The sequence below is a fragment of the Narcine bancroftii genome, chromosome 6, assembly GCF_036971445.1.
Source record: "Narcine bancroftii isolate sNarBan1 chromosome 6, sNarBan1.hap1, whole genome shotgun sequence".
NCBI lineage: Eukaryota > Metazoa > Chordata > Chondrichthyes > Torpediniformes > Narcinidae > Narcine > Narcine bancroftii.
The window spans coordinates 43,832,106-43,857,038 of NC_091474.1; the positions used below are offsets into that span (position 1 = coordinate 43,832,106).

Below are 24,933 nucleotides of genomic sequence, written 5' to 3' on the forward strand. Positions count from 1 at the left end.
CTGGAGGGTTTCTACCTCCCAATCTGTAATTATTAGGCAACCACCTGAGAGTAGGAAAAATAAACAGGGCTTTGTCCACACAGAGATTTGTAAACAGGCATCATGATTTGGCCATCAGGAATGGAAAATACTGATGGAGAAAATGTCTTCCTAAAATTATTGATGTGACAGAACACCAATTGAGCTGTATTAATTAGGGATTATTGTGTCAGGATTGGACATATTGAAGGTGCATTGATAAAATGAGTAGTAACCTTAAATGAGAATAACTTGCTGCCTTCCAGTTTTATCCTCTGATCCGTTTTGCATGACCTTCTTAAGACTCCTCTACTTCATCCTGAAGCCATCTCATCAACATCCCTTTAAACAATGAAGCCGAGATAACCATAACGCTCACTCATAGACAATCAATTCAGAAAATGTCCACATTCTAGACTGAAGCAGTTAGCTCTATGTTCAACTGCAGAGCCTGCAGTCCGTGGCAGCAGTTAAGAGGCTAGTCTTTCAGATAAATGTGAGGCTGGTTTTTAAAGATCTTCCTGCACTGATAAGATTGTGTTGTTGTACAGATTTATGGATACCACGAAAGGAAGAGATTATTTGTTGCCTGTGGGACCTTGCTTTGCACAAATCCCATGACCGCTCCTCCAGCCTGTTTGGGAAGGCCAAACAATAATATTCATGAACAATATTATTTAAACCAATATCTTCCCCATCTTTGCTTCTGTCCTCTGCAGCAAAGTAGTTGTGGAAAGAACACTAGTGAAGGACTAAATTCTGGTCAGGACACCAGAGAATTCCTTTTGAAAATGGTGCCATAAAATCTTTTGTGTCCATCTGTGAGCGAATTGAAGACATCTAAAATCTGATGCAAAACAGGGTACATTGAGTAGAGCATGTCACCTCCACATGAGAACTGACCCAAAATCTCTGTGGCACTGCAAGCACCCGTTCTCCCATTTCAAATAAAAGACGGTGGCTTGAAGAAATGATAGCTGAGCATTCATAAACATTTTCCTCAACCCCCGACTTTCCTGCCTTTTGAGCTTTTTGGACTATCCTTCAAGCACCTTACACACCTCCATTCCAAACACAGTCCAGAGCAGGTGGATTGAGACCAACCATTTAACTTTCTCTGCTGATTCTTTCCTGTTTGTCCACCCACTCAACCATCTCAATGAACATTTTTCTCAAGCAATTGGTTCCATCATCAACCACTCCCTCCTCCTCCTCCAATGGCCTGGTTCCAGAATGACCTGTGATTATTTCTCTTCTCACTCCTGATCTTCTAAATAACCTAAAAATCTATAATTGCTCTAATCCTGTGAAACTGGTTTGAAATCTTGGTGGTGTGTTTGAGACAGGTGAGTTCTTTACCACAGGCCTTTACCACAGGCCTGTGGTAAAGGGTGCATGGTTCCACCGTGTGTTGTCGAGCTCTGCCCTGGTCTCAGTTCAGTTGCTACTGAAACAATAGTACCTCGACTGCCATCAGGCTGGTCTATTCCAATGCTCTCTGGGCCTGCCTATCTTCATCTGGTCTGCAAATATCTCCTTCCCATATCTTGGATAGCTTCAGGTTTTGTTTGCCCATCAAACCGAAACTGATTCTCAGTTTCTCATTTCAATAATCCTCACCCTTTTCAATTGCCTCCATAACCCTTGCAACTGCATCCATCTTTGCAACCCCCAGGCCCCCCTTCGTTTCTTCTCAAACTCTCTTTGACCAAGATTTTGATCTTTTTTACACTATCAACCATGGCTCTGTGTCAATTGTTTGTTCAACGATACTCCTAAACATCAAGCAGTGTTTAATTTTGTTAAAAGTTGCAATATAAAAGCATGCAAGTCTAGTGGATTCCTGGAAGGGCTGCCTTTCAAAATCATATGACACTTTAAAGAAAATAAATTCTGATTTGAGCTTAGTTATCACAGGTGGTGCTCATTGAGGAAATGATTCACTTCATAATCTTAATCCCAGTGCCAAATATTTATTCATTTGGTCCCCATCAATATGTAGCATTGCCTGCCTGTGCTGGTTGCAATTTTAAATTTGACGTTCCTACGAAAACACTCAGTCTGAAACAGCAATAGGTCCGGAGAAAACAGAATATTTTATTTCATAGATAAAACACATTAAAAAGGAGTTTTAGGGTGCAATGTTAATTGCCCCACTTTGAGCATTTTACCTGTATTGAGTGGTTTCAATCTCATAACTCACCACAGACAAGACTTTTAATGACTACTTATATCAATATCCCCAACCTCTGCTATAACAATTTAATTATTCCTCAACTTCCTCTTGATTGAAGGGAAGACCATGCGATTAAAAGTGAGGATATTGTATTTCAACCTAAATTTGGGCTTAGAAATGATGAGAGATCGTCATCATCAGTTCTTCCTGAATGGAATTAAGTTTACAACAAGAACTGTAACAAACAAAAAGGAGAATGAACATATTTTCAGGGCCAAAAGCTGAACATTGAGAATGGGCACCAGAAGATTGCACACAGAACATGGCCAGAGATGCCACGGGTGAAGACTGAAATCAGGACTTCAAACCCTCGATACAGGGTGCAACTCAAGACCAAATCCTTGTCTCCAGCTGAGGTGGGAATGGAAATTGAAGGAAACAAGCGTGTTCGGAACAGAGTTCAGGGAATGTCGTGACAAAGGAGCACAAGACATACAAATTACACTTTAAGAATGTGAGATGGGTTCAACTAAATCATGCCATTTAAACCACTGTATGATATTTAAGAGCTTGTTACAAGCGAAAACATCACATTTTAAATGTTATCACTCTTCTTCTTAGTCATTTGCTGCAAGTTTCAGTGTGCAAAATCTAGAGCCTGTACTTGCAGTGTGATGGACATATTAAATCGCAAAAGGTGTCTGTAGTGAGGTTGCCCAGATGAAAATGCAAACCAGAATAGTGCAAAACTGGGTGATGAGTTGTAAGCTCTGTCAATGCACATCAAGCAATGAGGTGCCAAAGCTCTGGAATGTGAGCAGCTGAATGATAAAATTATTCTCTCCTTACCATTGTTGCCCCCTTCAATTTGTAGTGTCCATTCATAAAGATTGCCTACCCCCCAAAAAATGCAACTAAAGATGGCGCATTCAGAGAAGAATTTCTAGCTTACAACTAACTCCTTACAATGCACAGGTATAACCCATAGTTATTCAGTTTTGCTGAATAGTTCTTCTGCCACCCATCCCCCACATTCCCCCCTGGCCCCCCCCCAAAAAACATACTGCACAGAAGGCAGCTTAATTCACACCCTAAATAGTTATTCAGACTTTACAATAAATAGTTTGGAGTGCCTGACCTTGCAAATATAGAAGTTGCACAGCATATCAAAGGTTTGCAGTGGCCAATTCATTTCAACTGATGAGCATGTGAAACCACTGCAGCATTGAAATGAAGGTAACCCAACTCTGGAGCATTCTCTGATTTTGATATTGTGGCTTTTCACAGCCCCCTGCCAACTTCAGATGGGCGGGACCCCACGCATTCTGCGGATCACATTAGCAATCTTCTTCGCCACCCCACCAGTGGGCTCAACGATCTGGAAGGTCCTTGTGAGGAGGTTGTAGAAAGAGCCATAACCTACTGCTACTACGGTGCAGGTCAGGCAGATAACATTGTACGGCATGCTGAAATCGGGCGTGGGTAAATTCACCAGCAAGGCTTCGGAATAGAGTCTGACAAAGTAAACCGAGGGGTCGACGAATGGAAACCTGCAACAAAGGACATATTTTGCTGGTCACAAAATGCATTCTGTGCCTCTTCCAAAAACTGTAAACATCACCCAACATTATTTCCAGCTGAAGTTGAAATACTCTTTACAGAAGAACAGAGGAGGGTTTTTAGCCCCTGGTCTGATTGTCATTGAGACCACACTTCTTCTAGTATGATCTTGAGTATCATCTTCTGCTAGGAAATCTGTGCAGGACCTCTCCAGCAAATGTGGACTGCTGTACTCGCAGAATGGCTTTGATAGCTAGCAAGATCCTAGCCTCAAGTTTATTAAGTTTATTAGCAACGCTTTCACGATCAGTGAGCTACCCTCTCGCCCATCACTTCTCAGCTTTTTTTCCCTGCTACCATCCACTTATGACCTCTTAACCTGAGCTCCTCCTCTGCTCCTACCCCATCTTTTTATTCAGGTTTTTGCTTATACCCTACGAAGCAGCGAGGCCTGAAATGTTGGTTATTATGTACTTCCTATGGATTCTAAATGACCCGCTGAGGTTCTCCAGCACTTTTGTACATTGTCCTCAACCTCTACATCTGCAGACTTTCTTGTTTAATGGACTGTTAGTGATCATTCACAAATACAAATAAAATTATTAAAATAATTTTTTAATTTTAAACAAAACACCCACATTAAACACAAACTGATGAAGGTAAGTCGACTGCACAAGTCCAAAACAAATGTTCTAATAAAGGACTTCAACCCAACATATCTGCCTTCCTTCTGCAGATGCTGACCAACCTGCTGTGTATTTCTGCCAGCTTGCTTCTGAGAAGGTCTACCTTCCATTCTCCCAAGGGTTGTGGCTCCTCATGGAAGCAAACAATATCACACAGTGAGCAGACCTCCCATCCCGAGAGTTGGGGAGACTACACAAGTTCTTTCCATGAGGATAGCATACCATGTCAATGGCCCAGGCCTGTGCCAGCACTCATTCTTTGAAACGTCCATGGAGAGTAACAGCTACTTTTCATCATTATTGGTTGTCCTTTGGTTCGAAGATGACACGTTGTTGTGCAGTTTCATCTGTGGACCCGAAGGTGTCTTTACAGTTCCAGTCTGGAAGCGCAGAGTCTAGCACAATAGGGGCACTGGAAGTGTTTTTGTAATAACTGTGGCTGCTGCTTTGAGATGCTGTTCGTGGTTTTCTGTCCATCTTTGGCAGCGCCAAAACTGGTGTAGGCTTCATAGCAATGGGATCCATCAGCAGCCGCAGCTTCCAGTTCTCTTGGCAGGACGCCACAGTAGCGTAGGGCTTCCTTCACAGTGTCTTTAGAGCACTTGAGGTCTCCTTCTGGTCTTCAGTTCACTATAGAGAAGCTGGAAAAACATATGGTGGTTGTCCATTCTGATGACGTGTCCCACCCACTGTATTTGTCCTCTGATGATCAGGGACTCAATGCTGGTGGACTCTGCACAACCCAGACCTCCAGGTTGGAGAAACGGTCTTGCCAATTGATGCTACGGATGGAACAGAGGTCACGCATGTGGTATTTCTCCAGCCGTTCGATGTGACGTCGGTACAAAGTCCAGGTCTCACACCCATATAGGAGAGAAGGGATGACCACAGCTCTGAAGACTTTCGGCTTTGTGGAGATACGGACATTGTGTTGATTGAGCACTCTGGTAGGCAGCCTCCCCAGAGCCTGGGTGGCCTTGCTGATCTTGGAGTCAATTTCTTTGTCCAAAGACCCATCACTCGAGATGATGCTCCCCGAGTATCTGAAGCTGTTTATATTTGTCAGCTGGGTGTCATCAACAATGATTTTTGGTTCTATAGCGTTGGTGTTTGGCACGGACTGATGGAGCACTTCAGTCTTGTTCAGGTTGATGGTCAGGCCAAAGAACGTAGCAGCACCTGAGAATTTGTTCAGCATTAACTGTAGATCACTATATTTGTTTGCTAAGAGCGCACAGTCATCAGAAAAAAGTGTTTCTTGAATGACTGTATAGAGGCACTTCGAACGTGCGTTCAAGTGGCCACGGTCAAAGAGAGAACCTGATGTACACTCCCTCCTCCAGGCCTTGGTCAACACGACAACATGCAAGTGAAGAACAGATTGACCAAAACTGGGACTAATACATAGCCCTGCTTCATCCCATTAGAAATGGCAAATGCAGCTGATACCGAGGACCTGTCCTGTCATTCCGTCGTGAAGCAGCTGAATCATTTTTACGAATTTCCTTGGGCATCCATAACGTCTCAGGATGATCCAGAGCCTCCCTGTTTACAGTGTCAAATGCTTTTGTCAGGTCAATGAAGACAGAGTAAAGAGGCTTGTTCTGCTCGATGCCCTTCTCCTGAACTTGTCTCACAGCAAATATCGTTCCTGTGCAAATGCACTAATATTCAATGTTCTTTTTTTTTTAAATATTATAGTTACATAGAGGAAATCCAATCAGCTCACTGGATACTTTCTGCAATTCCATTGGTCCTTTTCCTCATTTGTGTTCTTGTAGCTTATTTGTTCTCACACATTAAACATAGAACATTGTAGCACAGTGCAAACCCTTCAGCCCATTTGTTAGGCTGACCCACATAAACCTACTCCACAACAATCTAATTTTTCCCGACCTCACACCCAATTTTTCTTGCGTATACATGTACCTGTCTAAGTCTTCTCTTCTTTTTCAAATTTTTTATTTTTCACACTGTGAATCATGTCAACCAAAATATGTACAAACGTTTCTCATTAAATTTACACAGCGACCTTTTCTCCCTTTCCCTCCCTTCCCTCTACCCACCCCCTCCAAAACCCATTAGTATTCAACATATACAATACAACCATAAAACAATATCTTCACACAAAGGAAAATACACAAGAAAAATGTGTCATCTATTTATTACACACTGAATCTAGTCGTTTTGTCTTCTTATCATTTTCATTTTAGGGGTAGGTCATAGGCAAGCTCTCTCTGATATTCTCCATGTATGGTTCCCAAATTTGTTCAAACATTGTGACTTTATTTTTTAAATTATATGTTATTTTTTCCAATGGAATACATTTATTCATTTCCATTTACCAATGCTGTATACTCATGCTCTCTTCCATTTTCCAAGTTGACATTATACATTTTTTTGCTACTGCTAAGGCTATCATAATGAATTTTTTTGTGCTTTGTCCAATTTAAGGCCTAATTCTTTACTTCTTATGTTATTTAAAAGAAATATCTCTGGTTCGTTTGCTATGTTATTTTTTATAATTTTATTTAGTTCTTCCCAAAATGTATTTACCTTCGCACATGTCCAAGTTACATGTAATGTTGTTCCCATTTCCTTCCCACAGCGAAAACATCTATCTGATAATGTTGAGTCCCATTTTTTTAATTTTTGAGGCGTGATATATAACCTGTGTAACCAATTATACTGTATCATGTGTAACCTTGTGTTTATTGTATTCTTCATAGTTCCGGAACATAACTTTTCCCATGCTTCATTTTTTATCTTTATGTTTAAATCCTTTTCCCACTTCAGCTTAGGTTTATAGTTTATTTCATCATTCTCCTTATCTTGCAGCTTAATGTACAAGTTCGTTATAAATCTTTTAATTATCATTGTGTCTGTAATCACATATTCAAAGTTGCTTCCTTTAGGCAATCTCAAGTTGTTTCCCAATTTATCCTTTAAATATGCTTTCAATTGATATGCAAACATTGTACCATGAGTTATTCCATATTTGAACTTCAACTGTTCAAATGTTAATAAATTATTTCCCAAACAACAATTTTCTATTCTTTTGATTCCTTTTCTCTCCCATTCTCTAAAGGTAAGGTTATCTATTGTAAAAGGAATTAGCGGATTTTGCGTCAATAATAATTTTGGTATTTGGTCATTCGTTTTTTTTCTTTCGAAGTAGATCTTCTTCCATGTATTAAGTAAATGATGCAATACTGGAGAGTTTTTACATTGCACCAGTTTATCATCCCACTTATAAAGTATATGTTCCGGTACCTTCTCGCCTATTCTATCTTAATCCAGTCTGGTTTTATCCTGTCTGGTAAAAATCTGATAAATACCTTAATTGGGCAGCTCTATAATAATTTCTAAAATTTGGTAACTGCAAACCACCTTGATTATACCTCTCTGTTAATTTATCTAACACTACCCTCGGTTTCCTCCCTTTCCACAAGAATTTCCTTATTATTCTCTTTAGTTCATTTTTTAAAAATTCTGTTAAGGAAATTGGTAACGTTTGAAATAAGTATTGTATCCTTGGGAACACGTTCATTTTAATGCATTTCACCCTCCCCATCAACGTTAACGGCAGTTCTTTCCAATGTTCTAAGTCTTCCTGCAATTTCTTTATTAGTGGCTGATAATTTAGTTTGTACAAATGGCTTAAGTTATTATCTAACCTGATGCCTAGGTATTGGATTGCTTGTGCTTGCCATTTAAATGGTGATTCTTTTTTAAATTCTGTGTAATCTGCGTTACTCATTGGCATCACTTCACTTTTATTTACGTTGATTTTGTACCCTGATATTTCTCCATATTCCTTCAATTTCTTAAGTAATTATTTTATTGATATCTCTGGTTCTGTTAAGTATACTATAATGTCGTCTACAAATAAGCTAATTTTATACTCCTCTATTTTTATCCATTTTATTTTATTTTCTGTTCTTATCAGTTCTGCCAAAGGTTCTATAGCTAAGGTGAACAATGAGGGGGATAGTGGACATCCCTGTCTAGTTGACCTACTTAATTTAAATTGATTCAATACATATCCATTTACTGCTACTTTCATCAACGGTCCATTATACAATGCTTTAATCCAATTTATATATTTTTCTGGTAGACTGAACTTCTGTAATACTTTAAATACGTAGTTCCACTCTACTCTGTCAAAAACTTTTTCTGCGTCTAAAGCAACAGCCACTGTTGGCTTCTTATTTCCTTGAACTGCATGAATTAGATTAATAAGTTTACAGACATTGTCCGCTGTTCGTCTTTTCTTAATAAATCCAGTTTGATCTTGTTTTACTATTTTTGGTACACAATCGGCCAATCTGTTTGCTAATAATTTCGCTATTATCTTATAATCTGAGTTAAGTAGAGATATTGGTCTATATGATGCTGGTGTTAATGGATCCATCCCCTTCTTTGGTATTACTGTAATTATTGTTGTCTTACATGAATCTGGCAAGTTTTGTGTTTCTTCTACTTGGTTCATTACTTCCAGGAGAGGAGGAATTAACTCTAAATGTTTTATAAAATTCTATTGGGAATCCATCCTCTCCTGGTGTTTTATTGTTCAGCAGCTTTTTTAATATATCCTGCACTTCCTCTATTTCAAATGGTTATATCAGTTTGTTTTGTTACTCTTCTTGCAATTTTGGCAGTTCAATTTTAGCTAAAAATTCCTCTATTTTATCATATTTTCCCTCACTCTCAGTTTGGTATAATTGTTCATAAAATTCCTTAAAATTTTCATTAATCTCTGTTGGGTTATATGTAATTTGTTTGTCCTTTTTCCTTGATGCCAAAACCATTCTTTTAACTTGTTCTGTTTTAAGTTGCCAGGCTAATATTTTGTGTGTTTTTTTCTCCCAATTTGTAATACTTTTGCTGTTTTAATTGTTCTTCTCCTTATACATTTGGAATGTTTCGTATTTTTTTTTGTCACCTATTCTCTCCTTTTCATTATATCATCCCTTTTTACTAATTCCTTTTCTGTACTTACTATCTCCCTTTCCAATTGCTCAGTTTCCCGATTGTAATCCTTTTTCATCTTAGTCACATAACTTATTATCTGCCCTCTAATGAAGGCTTTCATTGCGTCCCATAATATAAATTTATCTTTCACTGATCCTGTGTTTATTTCAAAATAAGTTTTAATTTGGCATTCAATAAACTCCCTAAATTCCTGCCTTTTAAGTAGCATGGAGTTTAACCTCCATCTATATGCTCTTGGTTGGATGTCCTCCAGTTCTATTGCTAATAATAGGGGTGAATGATCTGATAGCAATCTAGCTTTATACTCAGTTTTCCTAACTCACCCTTGCATATGGGCTGACAAAAAAACATATCAATCCTTGAGTAAGTTTTGTGCCTACTCAAATAATATGAGTATTCCTTCTCTCTTGGGTGCTGCCTCCTCCATATATCCATAAGTTTCATTTCCTGCATTGATTTAACCATAAATTTGGCTACTTTATTCTTACTACGTGTCTTTTGTCCAGTTTTATCCAACATTGGGTCCAAATTAAGGTTAAAATCTCTTCCTATCAATATATTTCCTTGTGTGTCTGCAATCTTCAAAAAAAATATCCTGCATAATCCTTTCATCCTCCTCATTGGTTGCATATATATTGAGCAAATTCCAAAATTCTGAGTATATCTGAAATTTTATCATTACATACCTCCCTGTTAGATCTAGTATTTCCTCCTCTATTTTAATGGCACATTTTTGTTAAATAGTATGGCTACACCTCTAACTTTTGAATTATAAGATGCTGCCACTACGTGTCCTACCCAGTCTCTCTTTAATTTGTTATGTTCCACTTCAGTTAGATATGTTTCCTGCACAAATGCTATATCTATTTTTTTCCTTCTTCAATAATAGTAGCCTCTTCCTTTTGATTTGATTATGTATTCCATTAATGTTTATAGTCATATAGTTCAACATGGCCATCTTAAATCTTGCTTATATTTATTTTCCACCTCTTCACCACCTCCATCCCCCTTTTCCCCATTTTACCTTAGTTTTCTTTTATTAAACTTAATGTACGACAACACACTTAAGACTTAAAGTACCCCTGCATTTCCCACACCCACTAATACCTTAACCCCAAAAGTTCCCTCCCTCTCTGAGTTGCCCCTTCTCCCTTGACGGGCAACCACAACTCCCCTTTTAATTTGGATTGTGATCTTACTCGCAGCGTCAACTGATTTTGCAGTGACGGTTCTTCCCTTTTTCCCCAGCCCTTCCCAGAAAACTTTTTTTTTAAAAACACATATAACAAAGCTCTCTTTTTTTTCACCCTTACTTCCTTCCTTCCCTTCTATTTTCCCTCTTTAGTTCTTTACATATACATTGTTTTTACATTTTTATATATACTTTATCACCGTTCTTCATTCTTATCACACCTCTTCATCTCTTCTTCTGTCCTGCAAACGTTTTGCGAATTCTAGCGCTTCCTCTGGATCCAAGAACAGTCTATTTTGCTCCCGGGGTATAAATATTTTAAGCAAAGCTGGATGTCTTAACATGAATTTGTAACCTTTTTCCCATAAAATCAGTTTCACTGTATTAAACTCCTTCTTCCTCTTTAAGAGTTCAAAACTTAAGTCTAGGTAAAAAAATATTTTTTGAGCCTTGTATTTCAATGGTTTATTATCTTCTCTAACTTTATTCCTTGCCCGTTCCAGTATGTTTTCTCTTGTTGTACATCTCAAAAATTTTACTAAGATGGATCTTGGTTTTTGATGTGTCTGTGGTTTCGGAGCTTGTGCTCTGTGAGCCCTTTCTATTTCCATTTCTTCCTGTATTTCTGTCGTTCCTTGGACCTTCGAAATCCATCCTTTTATAAATTCCTTCATGTCTGTACCTTCTTCACCTCCTTCAGGCCCACTATTTTTATGTTTTTTCGCCTACTATAATTTTCCAACATATCAATTTTCTGAGATAACAACTCTTGCATCTCTTTAATTTATTTGGTCACTTTCTTCCAATTTTTCTCTTAAGTTATTTACTTCCATTTCTACAGCTGTTTCCTGCTCTTCCACATTTTCTACTCATTTGCCTATTTCTGTCATTACCAGTTCTAACCGTTGCATTTTATCTTCTGTTCTTTTCATTTTCCTTTTAATTGCATTAAATTCTAATGATAACCATTCTTTTAGTGACCTCATTTGTTCTTAAAAAAAAACATCTATATTCTGTCCATCAGTTTTTCCTTCTGTTTCTCTTTGTCCATCAGTTTTACCTTCTATTTCTCTGTGAAGATCTTGGTCTTCTTCTCTTCTTTGAGTCTTTGTCTCTTCTGTTTTTCCTGTGGATCTGCTTGCATCTCTTTGTTGGGTCTCTTCCTCCTGGGCCTCTTGTTGCTGGTCCTTCCCTCCTGGGCTGCTCATCTGTTGTGCCTCCTGCCATTGCTCCTCTTGTCGGTCGTCTATCCGTCTCTCTCCCACGTCGCTCCCTTCTCTGCTGCCTTTCTCGTCCTCCAGCTGAGCGCCCTGGTGTTGAGCGTCCCTCAGCTGTTCACGCTGCAGCTGCCCACTCCCCTGCTGAGCCCCCCTCCCACCGGTGTCCTCTTTTTCCCTTATTTCCATTGGTTGTGCACTTTTGTTTGGCTCCGAGAGCCATTTTTGAAGTCCACCGGCAGGTGAGTCGTGACTCCGCAGGGCAGGCACTGACCACGGGGGTCAGGCGCTCTTCGCCACCACAGCGTCCTGTTTCTTCGTGCAGGTAAGGCCTTCTTCTTTCTTCTTCGGCGATTTTTCTACTTCTTTTATTCCAGTTGCTTTTATTTTCTCCTTCTTGGATGCCATCCTCTTTCTCTTCTCTGTAACTTTATCTTCTATTTCTTATAATTTATTTTTGTTATGCTTGTCTTTTCCTAACTTTTTTCCTGTTTTCCTGGAGAGGGCTGGTTTTCCTGACCGGCCACTACTCCATCATATGACTCCCTCCTCTAAGTCTTTTCAGTGTCTCTATTGTACCAGTCTCCACCACCATCCCAGGCAATACATTGCAGGCACCCACTATTCTGAGTACAAAACGTACCTCTGACATCTCTCCTAAACTTTCCTCCATTCACCTTAAACAGATGTCCTCTAGTATTTACTGTCATCACCCCAGAAAAGAGTGACCAAATAAGCTACTAGTACCTGCCAGCTGTGGGAGGAAACTGGCATTCCCTGCAGAAAACCACACAATTAGAAAGTGTGTAACAACTCTGCAGTCAGCATCCCAAGGTCTGACTCGAACCCACAGCTCTGGAAATGTAAGGTAGTACCATTAACTGCTGCACCATCATTGTTAACATGCTCCACGATTCTGATTTGCTCAATTCTGCTTTGAGATTTAAGAAAGTGAGTGAAGAGCATGAGATCTTCCTAGGAGAACGAGGCACTAGAATCAAACAATAGTGATCGTCACGCATACTTACAGTCTGTTGAAAAGAGGCATAGGTTTAGTACTGTTGATTTCCATAGTTACACTGCTTGGGACCAGTGCACTGAGAACAGATGAACTGGAAAAAAAAGTTAGAAAACTTCAAACATAGCACTTCTCTATGAAGAGGTCTCCCGTAGAAGTAAGCTGTGAAGTGAATGCTCAAACCCAAGCTGGCGGCCTGAACGTCACGGCTCCAGATATCCCCATTTTGTGCAGAATTATTATCATTTTGTTAAACTAGAGATGAAAAAAATGCTTGTAATTTTCAGGTTTCAAATTAGGTGAAATGTCTGACAGTTCAGACAAGACACTTCAGAAGCACCAATTCAACATGGAATCAAGACCTTTCACACTTCTTGAGATAAGGCAAGCATTCTATAAGCCTTTCTTGATCCTCTGCTTCTTGTCGTCACCCAATTCAATTCTCCGTCATGTTCCCACCCTGATGCACATCTGAGGCCCTGTGTTGCTGACTGAATAATACCCCCAAAACTCTGCCTTTTGCAGGTTTTACATTCCTTTGTGGATGGTTTCTCCAACTATCAGCTTTCTGCTAATATCATTTCTCTCCAATTGCCCATGAAGCCACCAATCAGATTACTTCAACAGCTTATTCCCACAGCTGATCTTTAGCCTATTAGAAAGATTGCTTTATCCTGTCTATTCCTCTCCACTTTGCAATTTACAACTGGGTTCTCTTTCCTAATTGTTATGAAGGATCCTTGGCCCACTTCTCTTTCCACCTGAATTTTCAAGTCTCATTTCAGATTTTCACCACCTGCAGTATTTTACATTTTCATTCTATTAGCCTTTCTGTGCCTTATTTCATGAATCTGTGCACAGGGACACCCAAATTCCTTTGGTCTCTGCATTCCCAGTCCCTCATTATTCAGTAGGTTTCATCACATAAAAATAAAGCAGATGCTGGAAGTAAATGCTGAAAATACTCAACGAATCAAGCTGGATCTGAACAAAAATATAATCAACCAAAATGTTAGCTCTGTTTATTTCTGTACCTATCCTTCCTGATCTTCTGAGTAATCACTGTGTTTGGTTCTAAGTTTCAATTATTCAGGTACACCTGTCCAAAGGTGAACATTTCCATCCTGCTTCTTCCCCTTCTGTTTCCAAAGTACTTTATGCAATTATATCATGGCTGCAAATTGGGAATACACGGCGCACAATGTCATTCGTTCCTTTGGGTCCAAGCTGGTTCATCACAGAGGAACAATATGCCAGTCCCACTTCACTGAACCAGAGAAAGAAGGTTTCTTTCACACTCTTTCCCCATTGACCCAATTTTTTTCTTCAAGTAATGAAAGTCTCCATCAGTTTCCATGCATCCTGGATGTTAACGCATATTCACCTGAAATCTGGTCTTACCACCGTTGGAACAGTTTCTCACCATCTATTCTGAATCGACCCTTCATTGATTTGGACATCCTTCCCACAAGTCCTCCAAACCTGCCACACAAAGGACTAACAGCTATTCTGGTGATTATCTCCTGTTCCCTCTTCCAGCAGTGCCCTTTTTAGGCTCCAGTAAACCTCCACCTCCTTACCCAACGTAGAAGCCATGATTGGGATCGGGTGGGTACTCTGTCCATTTCAATAGAGCTCTCTCAAACTCAATGCCGATCTTAGTGATGGAGTTGGCAGGCAACTGAATGAGCATCTCCAGTAGATGTGGGCACTCCCGGTCTTTGGCTGGCTGATAGTGAATGTAACCTGCCATCAAATACACCAGGAATAAGATGCTGCTCAATGCATTTCACAAACAATAAAGCTGTAATCTAATAATTTAATGTTTAATAAATGATTTCTGAAATCAAATATAACCAGCATGCTGGCAAACAACAGGATATTGCAAGAAAGTGAAACACAAGGGAATCTCTGAGCACTGCAGTGGCTTGAGAGCAAAAACAAATTACTGATATTTAAAAATGGTTAACAAAACTAGCCAAAGCATCTGCAGGTCACAAGAATGGTTGACTGGCAGAAGGGAAAGAATGGGACCCATTTTTCTGGCTGGTTGCTGATATCTTGTGGTGTTCTGCAGGGGCCAGTGTTGGGTTCACTCCTTTTCACACGTGTTAATGCACTGGATGACAGGATTGACGGTGTTGTGGCCAAGTTTGCTGAGGATGGAGGGAGGTGGAGGGCAGGTCGTGTTGAGGAGGCAGGGAGTGTGCAAAAGGACTTGGCAGGTAGGGAGAATGGGCAAAGAAGTGGCAGATGGAATACAGCTTAGGGAAGAGTGTGGTCGTCCACTTTGGTGGAAGGAATAAAGATGTAGACTTTTAAATGTAGCCAGCATTTTAAATTTAGACATACAGCATGATAACAGGCCCTTCTGGCCCACAAGTCCGTGTCACCCAAATACACCAATTACAATCCCCCATATGGTTTAGAAGGTTGGGAATAAACCGGAGTGCCTGGAGGAAACCCACGCGAACATGGGGAGAACGTATAAACTCCTTACAGACAGCGCCGGACTCAAACCCGTGGTTGCTGGTACTGTAATAGCAATGCACTATATGCTAATGTGCCTCACTATCTAACATACAGCATGGTAATAGGCCCTTCTGGCCCACGAGCCTGTGCCACCCAATTTACCGACAACCCCAGTACGTTTTGAAGGGTGGGAGGAATCCCACACAGATACAGGGAGAATGTACAAACTCCTTCCAGTCAGGGCTGAATTCGAACCCCGTCGCTGACGTTATAACAGCGTTGCGCTAACTACTACACCAATATATTTGTCCAACAGTCCTTTCAGTGAAGGTATTTCCACAGTGCTTTTGAATATGGATTTTTACCTACGATGAAACTGCAGCAATACATTTCTAAGTCAGGGCGGTGTGCAATTCAAAGGGAACCTGTAGGTGGTGGTGTCCTCATGTACCCTGCTTCCCTTGTCCTTCCTGGTAGATCATTGGCTTGGGGGTGCAGTTGTACAGCTATGCAGCAACCTAGGTTTAAAACTGTCCTCCGGTACTGCCTGCATGGAACATGTACATTCTTCCAGTGACTGCAGATACTCCGGTTTCCTTCCACATCCCAGATGTGCGGATTGGAAGATTAATCGGCCACTGTAAACTGCCTCATGTGCAGGTGAGTGGTAGAACTTGGGGAGAGATATGCAAATATGGGCAGATTAAATTATAGGTGAAATTATAGGCCATTAGAATTGCTTGGTGAATTGCTTAGAATGGCCTCATTCTTACAATATGGAATGGGGCTTGAATAGTGGTGAAGGGAATGAATATTTAAAATGCTGGATGTGGTCCCAATTAAGTAGTTTTCTTTGGTGATTACGGAGTTTCTCTTGTGTTACACTGTGATTTGTAGATGGCAGAAAAACTGGGATTCCAGGAGGCAAATCATTGTTCTTTTATCCACAATGTACCTGGTTGAGTTTCTGATCAATGGTGATGCTCCCAGATAATGAGCATGGGAGAGTCAGTCATGCCATTCTTAAAGATGGCTATTGCCTGACTTTTACGCACTACTTCTACCTGAATGCTGTCATGGGCGTGTGGAAGATTTGTTATGGAGATGGAAATGATGTTTGTATAATCAGTGAACATCCTGCTTCTGCCTTTAAGAATTAAGGCACAGGTTCCACTCAAGCCACTTGCCATAGTTTCTTTGATATCTCCTCACAATCCCACAACCTCTCTTGCCCTCAGACAAGCCTGTGGGCATGAGAACTCCTAAGTTTACCCAATCCTTAAATGGAAACATTATCAATAAATCAAAATCTTTAAGCTCCTGGAAATTAACAATGTGAGAGCCCCTTCACCACACAAACAGATGATATCTTCACAAGGCCATTTGGGGTTGTACAAGGAACACCCATATTTTAATAATTCTTCAAACCAAGTTAGGATGGGGCGGTTTCCACCCTTCAATGCATGGAGTGAAACTTGTCTAAGGCTGCCACATACATATGAATTCAGGAGCGCAATGGCCTGCACCTTGTAGTCCAACCAGTAAATGGGAAAATAACACAATAGAGCAAAAAGGAATGGAACGTCTCACAAAGCATTAGTTGACATAAATAAAAGAAAAAAAACATCAAATGCATCAGGAAATATGAATGAGAGAATAGAAATGATCATTAGTGAAGATTTTGTTGGTTATATGGACAAATATTTACTGGAACAGTGAGAATAATTTATCAGATAGGTTGACACAGTTTTGGGAGATAATCAAAATCAAATTAGATAAGGGAGTTAATGGACTTCAATAAATGTTGACTGCTCTCTTCCCCTCCTTGATAATAGTTGTAGATATCTAAGTTACAATATGCTGAGTCACAAGAAAAATCGTTCCTTGCTCCAGACCATCACCTCGAGTACATTCGTGTAACACAATTCTAAACCCAAAATCAGGATGCAGATATTCAGCCTCTTGATCTCTGATATTTATATCAGTTTAACTGTATTGGCAAGTTTCTTTCCCAGTGAACAGGAGTTGGAGCAAGCATGCCAGAGTGGGACAGCTTAGGAGGTGAGTACTGTGCTGGTACAGTTGAAGCAACAGTGTGCTTAAGTAGAAGAAGTGCAAGTTGAGCGGCCATCACGTGATTGGGCCAGAGTTAGAGCAGTGAGTTGAGGCTTTGGCTCAAAAGGCAGAATGCATTGCCAGGGCTGCTGGTTAAGGTTGGTACGATAGAAACATTTAATAGACTCTTAAGGATGTAAGAAGAATAGAGGTTATGAGTGTGAGGTAAGGAATGTTTAGATTGTTGAGTAGGTTTAAATAGGTCAGCGCAACATCCAGCCCCAAAGGCTATAACAGTCTATAAGATTTCCCCAGAACGATTTCCCTTGTCATTGTGAATGGAGAGCAACTCTTCATTCATCCTGAACCCTAAATGATAAAAATCCCAGAACTTGCATTTTCAGAATCAGTTTAGATCTTGTAAAGAGCATTTGGCACCAGACCTGCAAATCTGGATGAAAGTGCTACATTTCTGAGCTATTGTTCACATCAAAGCAGCATGCGAGGCATCAAGAACCCTTGTAAAATTGAAGAAGATCAGAATCGGGAGTAAAACTCTAATTTCGTCAAACGTTGCACAATCAAAAATGGTTGGGACATTTGAAAGCAATTATCTCACCTCCAAGGCAAGGTTTCAGGACAAGTGTCCTTGGTCCAGTCACTTTTGACTGCATCACCTCCACACCCCTACTCTCATGAGGTCAGAGTAAGGTTTTTTTTTCCTGACTGTGAAACTCATTTGTCCTCCTAAAACAATTAAGTAGTCTGTATTTAATTGAAGAACCTGGACGACATCCAGGCTGTTAACTGTGTCGCAAACAAGCATACATGAAATAAGTTTATATAGGCCATCTCAACATTTTATTCCACGAATCTGCTACCTTTACCACTGTAATGGGGTCCAGTGCAGCACACAGAAGTACTGGAGAAACTTAGGTGTGAAGAAAGGCTCAGGCCTGAGATGTTGCCTGCTTTTTACTTTCCATGGATGCTGTGTGAGCTGCTCCAGCACTTTTCTATACTGCACTGTCATAGAGAAGAGGAAGAAGGGGCCCCAAGAGATGTAATGGGGAGATAGAAAAAGATGGGAGGGAGAAATCGCTTACTTGGTTTGTTATCCTTGCCCTTAGTGTGGATGGTGAGCGTGTGGACGTAAAGCCGAAGGTACCATGGGACAACCTCCATCAGTAGCACTGGGAATGATCGGTAAGGATGGTTATTGTAGATCAGAGTGTTGATTTTTCCTGTCCAAAGCCCAAAGCCACTCACATATCTCTCTGCATGGAAGACGGGCACTTCAGGTGTTGCTGCAAATCAATCAGATATAATAACACTGATAATACCTGGAAGTCTTGGAAAAGAGGTTCAAAAAACCCAAAATGAAGAAGTCCGTATCTACATCCTCAATGTACATGATATCCCATCCATGAGTCAAACTAGACAGAATCTGTTCTATCGTTTCAAATTACTCTGCTCGCATTTAATCCACACTGACAATGAGTCCAAAAGTAGCCATATATCTGATTCCCACCCCCGCCCCCCCCCACCATCCCTCTCAAGGTATTTCTCATGATGAACACGAGGGTGAGATGGGGAAATGAGCAAAACAGTTTCATGTCTGTTGTTCTGAGCCATTCATTCTTGATAATCACACACAGATACTATTTGCTGAAACATGTTTTAAATAACTAACATCTTTAGTCTCTTTCTCCCACCTCCTTTAATTCAGGCGCCTGCCTGCTTTTTACTCATACCTTGGCAAAGGGCTCTGGTTATATATCTGTGCCTCCTATGGACACTGCAGGACTTGCTGAGTTGTCCTGCACTTTTGTGTATTAATCTTTATTGGTTTTTTTTCCTCATAAATAGTGACAGGTTATCCAAATGCAGCAAATTTAGAGCTCAACTAAGTTTTCTGCTCTGACATATTTCCTCACTAAGTTTTACATGTTGAAAACTGGGATCCTCACCTGAATCTGTCCTTATCTGCTAATGTTGGAGCTCTACTCCTCTTGTTTTCCAACATTGAACCTCTTTATTGGAACAATAAAGCCCCCAGAAAGAGGTTCAATGTTGGAAACCTGCAGTCAGACGAAGCGAGAGGAAACTTCCAGGCAAACCTCAAAGCAAAGCTCGACGTTGCAACCCGCCTCACGGACCCGTCCCCTGAAACCCTCTGGGATCAGTTGAAGACTACCATACTGCAATCCACTGAAGAGGTACTGGGCTTCTCCTCCAGGAAAAACAAGGACTGGTTTGACGAAAACAGCCAGGAAATCCAGGAGCTGCTGGCAAAGAAGCGAGCTGCCCACCAGGCTCACGTTACAAAGCCGTCCTGTCCAGAGAAGAAACAAGCCTTCCGTCGCGCATGCAGCCATCTTCAGCGCAAACTCCGGGAGATCCAAAATGAGTGGTGGACTAGCCTCGCCAAACGAACACAGCTCAGCGCGGACATTGGCGACTTCAGGGGTTTCTACGAGGCTCTAAAGGCTGTGTACGGCCCCTCACCCCAAGTCCAAAGCCCGCTGCGCAGCTCAGACGGCAAAGTCCTCCTCAGCGACAAGATCTCCATCCTCAACCGATGGTCAGAACACTTCCAATCTCTTTTCAGTGCCAACCGCTCAGTCCAAGATTCCGCCCTGCTCCAGCTCCCTCAACAGCCCCTAAGGCTAGAGCTGGATGAGGTTCCCACCCTGGATGAGACATATAAGGCAATCGAACAACTGAAAAGTGGCAAAGCAGCAGGTATGGATGGAATCCCCCCAGAAGTCTGGAAGGCTGGCGGCAAAACTCTGCATGCCAAACTGCATGAGTTTTTCAAGCTTTGTTGGGACCAAGGTAAACTGCCTCAGGATCTTCGTGATGCCACCATCATCACCCTGTACAAAAACAAAGGCGAGAAATCAGACTGCTCAAACTACAGGGGAATCACGTTGCTCTCCATTGCAGGCAAAATCTTCGCTAGGATTCTACTAAATAGAATAATACCTAGTGTCGCCGAGAATATTCTCCCAGAATCACAGTGCGGCTTTCGCGCAAACAGAGGAAGCACTGACATGGTCTTTGCCCTCAGACAGCTCCAAGAAAAGTGCAGAGAACAAAACAAAGGACTCTACATCACCTTTGTTGACCTCACCAAAGCCTTCGACACCGTGAGCAGGAAAGGGCTTTGGCAAATACTAGAGTGCATCGGATGTCCCCCAAAGTTCCTCAACACGATTATCCAACTGCACGAAAACCAACAAGGTCGGGTCAGATACAGCAATGAGCTCTCTGAACCCTTCTCCATTAACAATGGCGTGAAGCAAGGCTGTGTTCTCGCACCAACCCTCTTTTCAATCTTCTTCAGCATGATGCTGAACCAAGCCATGAAAGACCCCAACAATGAAGACGCTGTTTACATCCGGTACCGCACGGATGGCAGTCTCTTCAATCTGAGGCGCCTGCAAGCTCACACCAAGACACAAGAGAAACTTGTCCGTGAACTACTCTTTGCAGATGATGCCGCTTTAGTTGCCCATTCAGAGCCAGCTCTTCAGCGCTTGACGTCCTGCTTTGCGGAAACTGCCAAAATGTTTGGCCTGGAAGTCAGCCTGAAGAAAACTGAGGTCCTCCATCAGCCAGCTCCCCACCATGACTACCAGCCCCCCCACATCTCCATCGGGCACACAAAACTCAAAACGGTCAACCAGTTTACCTATCTTGGCTGCACCATTTCATCAGATGCAAGGATCGACAATGAGATAGACAACAGACTCGCCAAGGCAAATAGCGCCTTTGGAAGACTACACAAAAGAGTCTGGAAAAACAACCAACTGAAAAACCTCACAAAGATAAGCGTATACAGAGCCGTTGTCATACCCACACTCCTGTTCGGCTCCGAATCATGGGTCCTCTACCGGCACCACCTACGGCTCCTAGAACGCTTCCACCAGCGTTGTCTCCGCTCCATCCTCAACATCCATTGGAGCGCTTACACCCCTAACGTCGAAGTACTCGAGATGGCAGAGGTCGACAGCATCGAGTCCACGCTGCTGAAGATCCAGCTGCGCTGGATGGGTCACGTCTCCAGAATGGAGGACCATCGCCTTCCCAAGATCGTATTATATGGCGAGCTCTCCACTGGCCACCGTGACAGAGGTGCACCAAAGAAAAGGTACAAGGACTGCCTAAAGAAATCTCTTGGTGCCTGCCACATTGACCACCGCCAGTGGGCTGATAACGCCTCAAACCGTGCATCTTGGCGCCTCACAGTTTGGCGGGCAGCAACCTCCTTTGAAGAAGACCGCAGAGCCCACCTCACTGACAAAAGGCAAAGGAGGAAAAACCCAACACCCAACCCCAACCAACCAATTTTCCCTTGCAACCGCTGCAATCGTGTCTGCCTGTCCCGCATCGGACTTGTCAGCCACAAACGAGCCTGCAGCTGACGTGGACTTTTTACCCCCTCCATAAATCTTCGTCCGCGAAGCCAAGCCAAAGAAGAAGACTCCTCTTGTACTTCTAACAAGTTAAAACCAGTGAGATTTGTGTACATAGTGCATTTCAGAATTCAAGCCAATGTGAGGTTCGGCACTTAGTATATGTAGATCAAGCCTTTCCTGTACCCACTTTATTAATCGGAGTGTCCTGAATGTGAAGACAGCCCCCAATATCTGTCATTTCTATCATCTATGATTCTTGAGTTGGCTATTCAGTCAGTTTCAGTATTATTACAGAATTAATTGAGGACGTCCGACTCGCTGACATCCTCCAGCAATTTGTGTGTGTATTTTTTTTGTTCCACCAGATTCCAGACTCTTGTGTCTCCGGTTCAAGACTTAAGGCTCTTTGGCTGATCCTATGTTGCCAGAGATTTCAAGACAGGTTATGCGTAACAGTACGACTTACCAAACTGTTTGGATGGTTTCCATTTTAACACTATGTTCAAGGAATGTGACGAGATGCTATACAGCTGAGGATTCAGTAAGTTGTACATAGCGTAGGTTCGCCACTGACCATGTACTGTTGTGTTAAGCCACACAAGTGCTGGTGGCATCAGCTCGTAGGTGTCATTAGCCTAAGAAGTTGGAAGAAATCATTTGTTTTGAGAACATTCCTGATGCTTTTGGTCTATAAAATAGCTACAAAAACTAAATCATTTCCTTTGCTATATTTTCAAACGACATCATCATTCCTGAATTTAAAAGCTAAGACCATACTCCAAAGCAGACTGGACTATTAGAGTTGCAACCTTTCACAAAAATACAACCAAGGATCCAGCCTCCCCCTCAGGTAAATCTTCGGTCATTATTCAAAAAGGCAAGTTTTCCCAAGTGTTTCAGCTATGACATATCCCTTCTAACAGTCATAGCACATCAAGATCTTATCAATTTGCTGTTTGCAGCTTGCTGCCTAGAAATGGGCTGCTAAGTTCTTCCAGCACTTTTGTGTATTCTTCCAATTCTCCAGCACTGCAGACTTCTTATTTAGCCTTGGCTACCATATGTCCTGTATGACAAGTGACTCCATTTCAAAACTACATATATGACTAGAAGGATGTTCTGAGAGAGATAGAAATAGGACAATATAAATTTGTGTCTTTTCCAGAGTTCAAAGGGTAGGTAGGTGACATATTACTAATTTTGCCATCGATGATAACTCTAATCTACTGTCACAATGTATCCATGGCTCTCCGCTGTGACTTAGTGTTCTTCCCCTCCAAAGCGTCCACTGCAGAATAAACAAGTCTCCAACAGGCATGGAGATAAATGAGACCACCACCTTGGAGATCATTCGCATCCTCTGGGGCAGCCCACCTTAAAAAAGCTCCTTGGAGGAACAATGCAAGGAAATGGAAATGTGGAGCTGAATCTGTACTGTACCTTCTCCTTGTCTGTGACATCCACGTAAATTGTACTTTGTGATGCCAGGGGGCACACTTCCGTCAATGTTCGGGAAAACATCTTAAACAGTGACCACTCTGTAAAACAGAAACAAATGCTCATCTTTGCAATAAAGAGCATGCACACAAGAAAATGCAAGTCTTGGGAACAAGAGCAAATGTTCTATTGTTACAGCTGATATTTAATGCTTTTTGGTCAGAACATCGGACGTTGACCTGACTAGCAGCTGAATGCTTTAGCATGACAGGAGGTTTAAAAATAAACAAGTCCAGCTCATTTCATGCCATTAGAAATGCTCTCCTTCAATGAATATACACTAAACCTGAGGCCTCATCTACCCTGTGACCACAAAGCTCATGGCAGCAATTGAAAAGAAAATTAGGGAAATTGTCCCTGTAGTCTCGGACAAGATGCAATTTCGTTGACTCTCCACTCACCACTGGAACACCTCGAAAACAGTAACTCATATGTACAGCTACTCTTCGTCGACAACACCTCAGCTTTCAATACCGTTATTCCCTCAGTGCTGGTCAAGAAGTTAAACACTCTGGGCCTCTGTACCCCTCTCTGCAACTGTATTCTTGACATTTACATCGGAAGGCCACAGTCAATCCAAATTGGAAACATCTCCTCCTCACTGATCATCAACACAGGCGCACTCCAAGAATGCATGCTCAGCCCACTGCTCTACTTGTTATACACCCACGACTGTGTGGCCAGGCACAATTCCAATGCCATCTACAAGTTTGCCAATGACACCATAGTTGTCGGCAGAATCACAAACAGCAATGAGGGAGCGAATGGAGGGAGATAGATCAGCTCTTTGAGTGGTGTCACATCAACAACCTGGCGCTCAATGTTAGCAAAGCCAAGGTGATGACTGTAAACTTCAGGAGGGAGTCAGGGGAACATGACCCAGTCCTCATCAAGGGCTCAGTAGTGGAGAGGGTAAAGAACTTCAAATTCATGGGGGGTCAACATCTCCGAGGATCTATCCTGGAGCCTCCACATTGATGCAATCATGAAGAAGGCTTACCAGCGGCTATACTTTGTGAGGTGTTTGAGGAGATTCGGTTTGTCACCGAAGGCTTGCGAAATCTTCTACAGGTGTACCGTGGAGAGCATTCTGACTGGTTGCATCACTGCCTGGTATGGAGGCGCCAAATCTCAGAACAAGAAAAAAAACTCAAGAGGGTTGTTAACTCGGCCTGCGACATCACAGGCATCAGACTTCACTCCACTAAGGACATCTACATGAGGCGGTGTCTTAAAAAAGTGGCCTCAATCCTCAAAGACTCTGCTAACATTGGAAAGGAGGTACAGGAGCTTAAAGACTCAGTGACACAGGAACAGCTTCTTCCCCACTGCCATCAGATTCCTGAATAATCAATGAACCAAAGACACTGCCTTACTTTTCGTGCACTGCTATTTTTAAATATATATATTATTGTTGTAAGATGGTTCCTAATATGAATGTTTGCACTGTGACGGTGCCACATACACTGAATTTTGTGGCTTGTTCATGACAATAAATTCTGATTCATCCCTCAATCAACATTATAAAATAAAATCTGGATATTCTCATTGTTGTTTATAGGATGGCTGATGGGTTTCCAGAGATTAAAATCCGAAAAGATTCAGCAGGTGTGAGGGCTCAGC

The 24,933-nt window shown here is 41.6% G+C and overlaps 1 protein-coding gene across 2 annotated transcripts in view; it reads right to left on the reverse strand.

The window, feature by feature from the left end:
- Positions 1–3,245: 3,245 nt before the first annotated feature.
- pigt (phosphatidylinositol glycan anchor biosynthesis, class T) overlaps positions 3,246–24,933 on the reverse strand; it is a 40,136-nt gene continuing 18,448 nt past the window's right edge. The window contains exons 7-12 of one of the 2 annotated variants that reach the window (XM_069884849.1): positions 23,254–23,351; positions 22,280–22,448; positions 18,496–18,696; positions 14,443–14,608; positions 12,873–12,956; positions 3,248–3,744 (exon numbers count right to left, since the gene is read on the reverse strand). In XM_069884849.1, the coding sequence (XP_069740950.1) occupies positions 3,495–3,744; positions 12,873–12,956; positions 14,443–14,608; positions 18,496–18,696; positions 22,280–22,448; positions 23,254–23,351 (968 nt within the window). In that variant the 3' untranslated portion in view covers positions 3,248–3,494. Of the gene's footprint in view, positions 3,745–12,872; positions 12,957–14,442; positions 14,609–18,495; positions 18,697–22,279; positions 22,449–23,253; positions 23,352–24,933 lie in introns of both variants that reach the window. The other variant, XM_069884850.1, reaches the window with a different exon arrangement.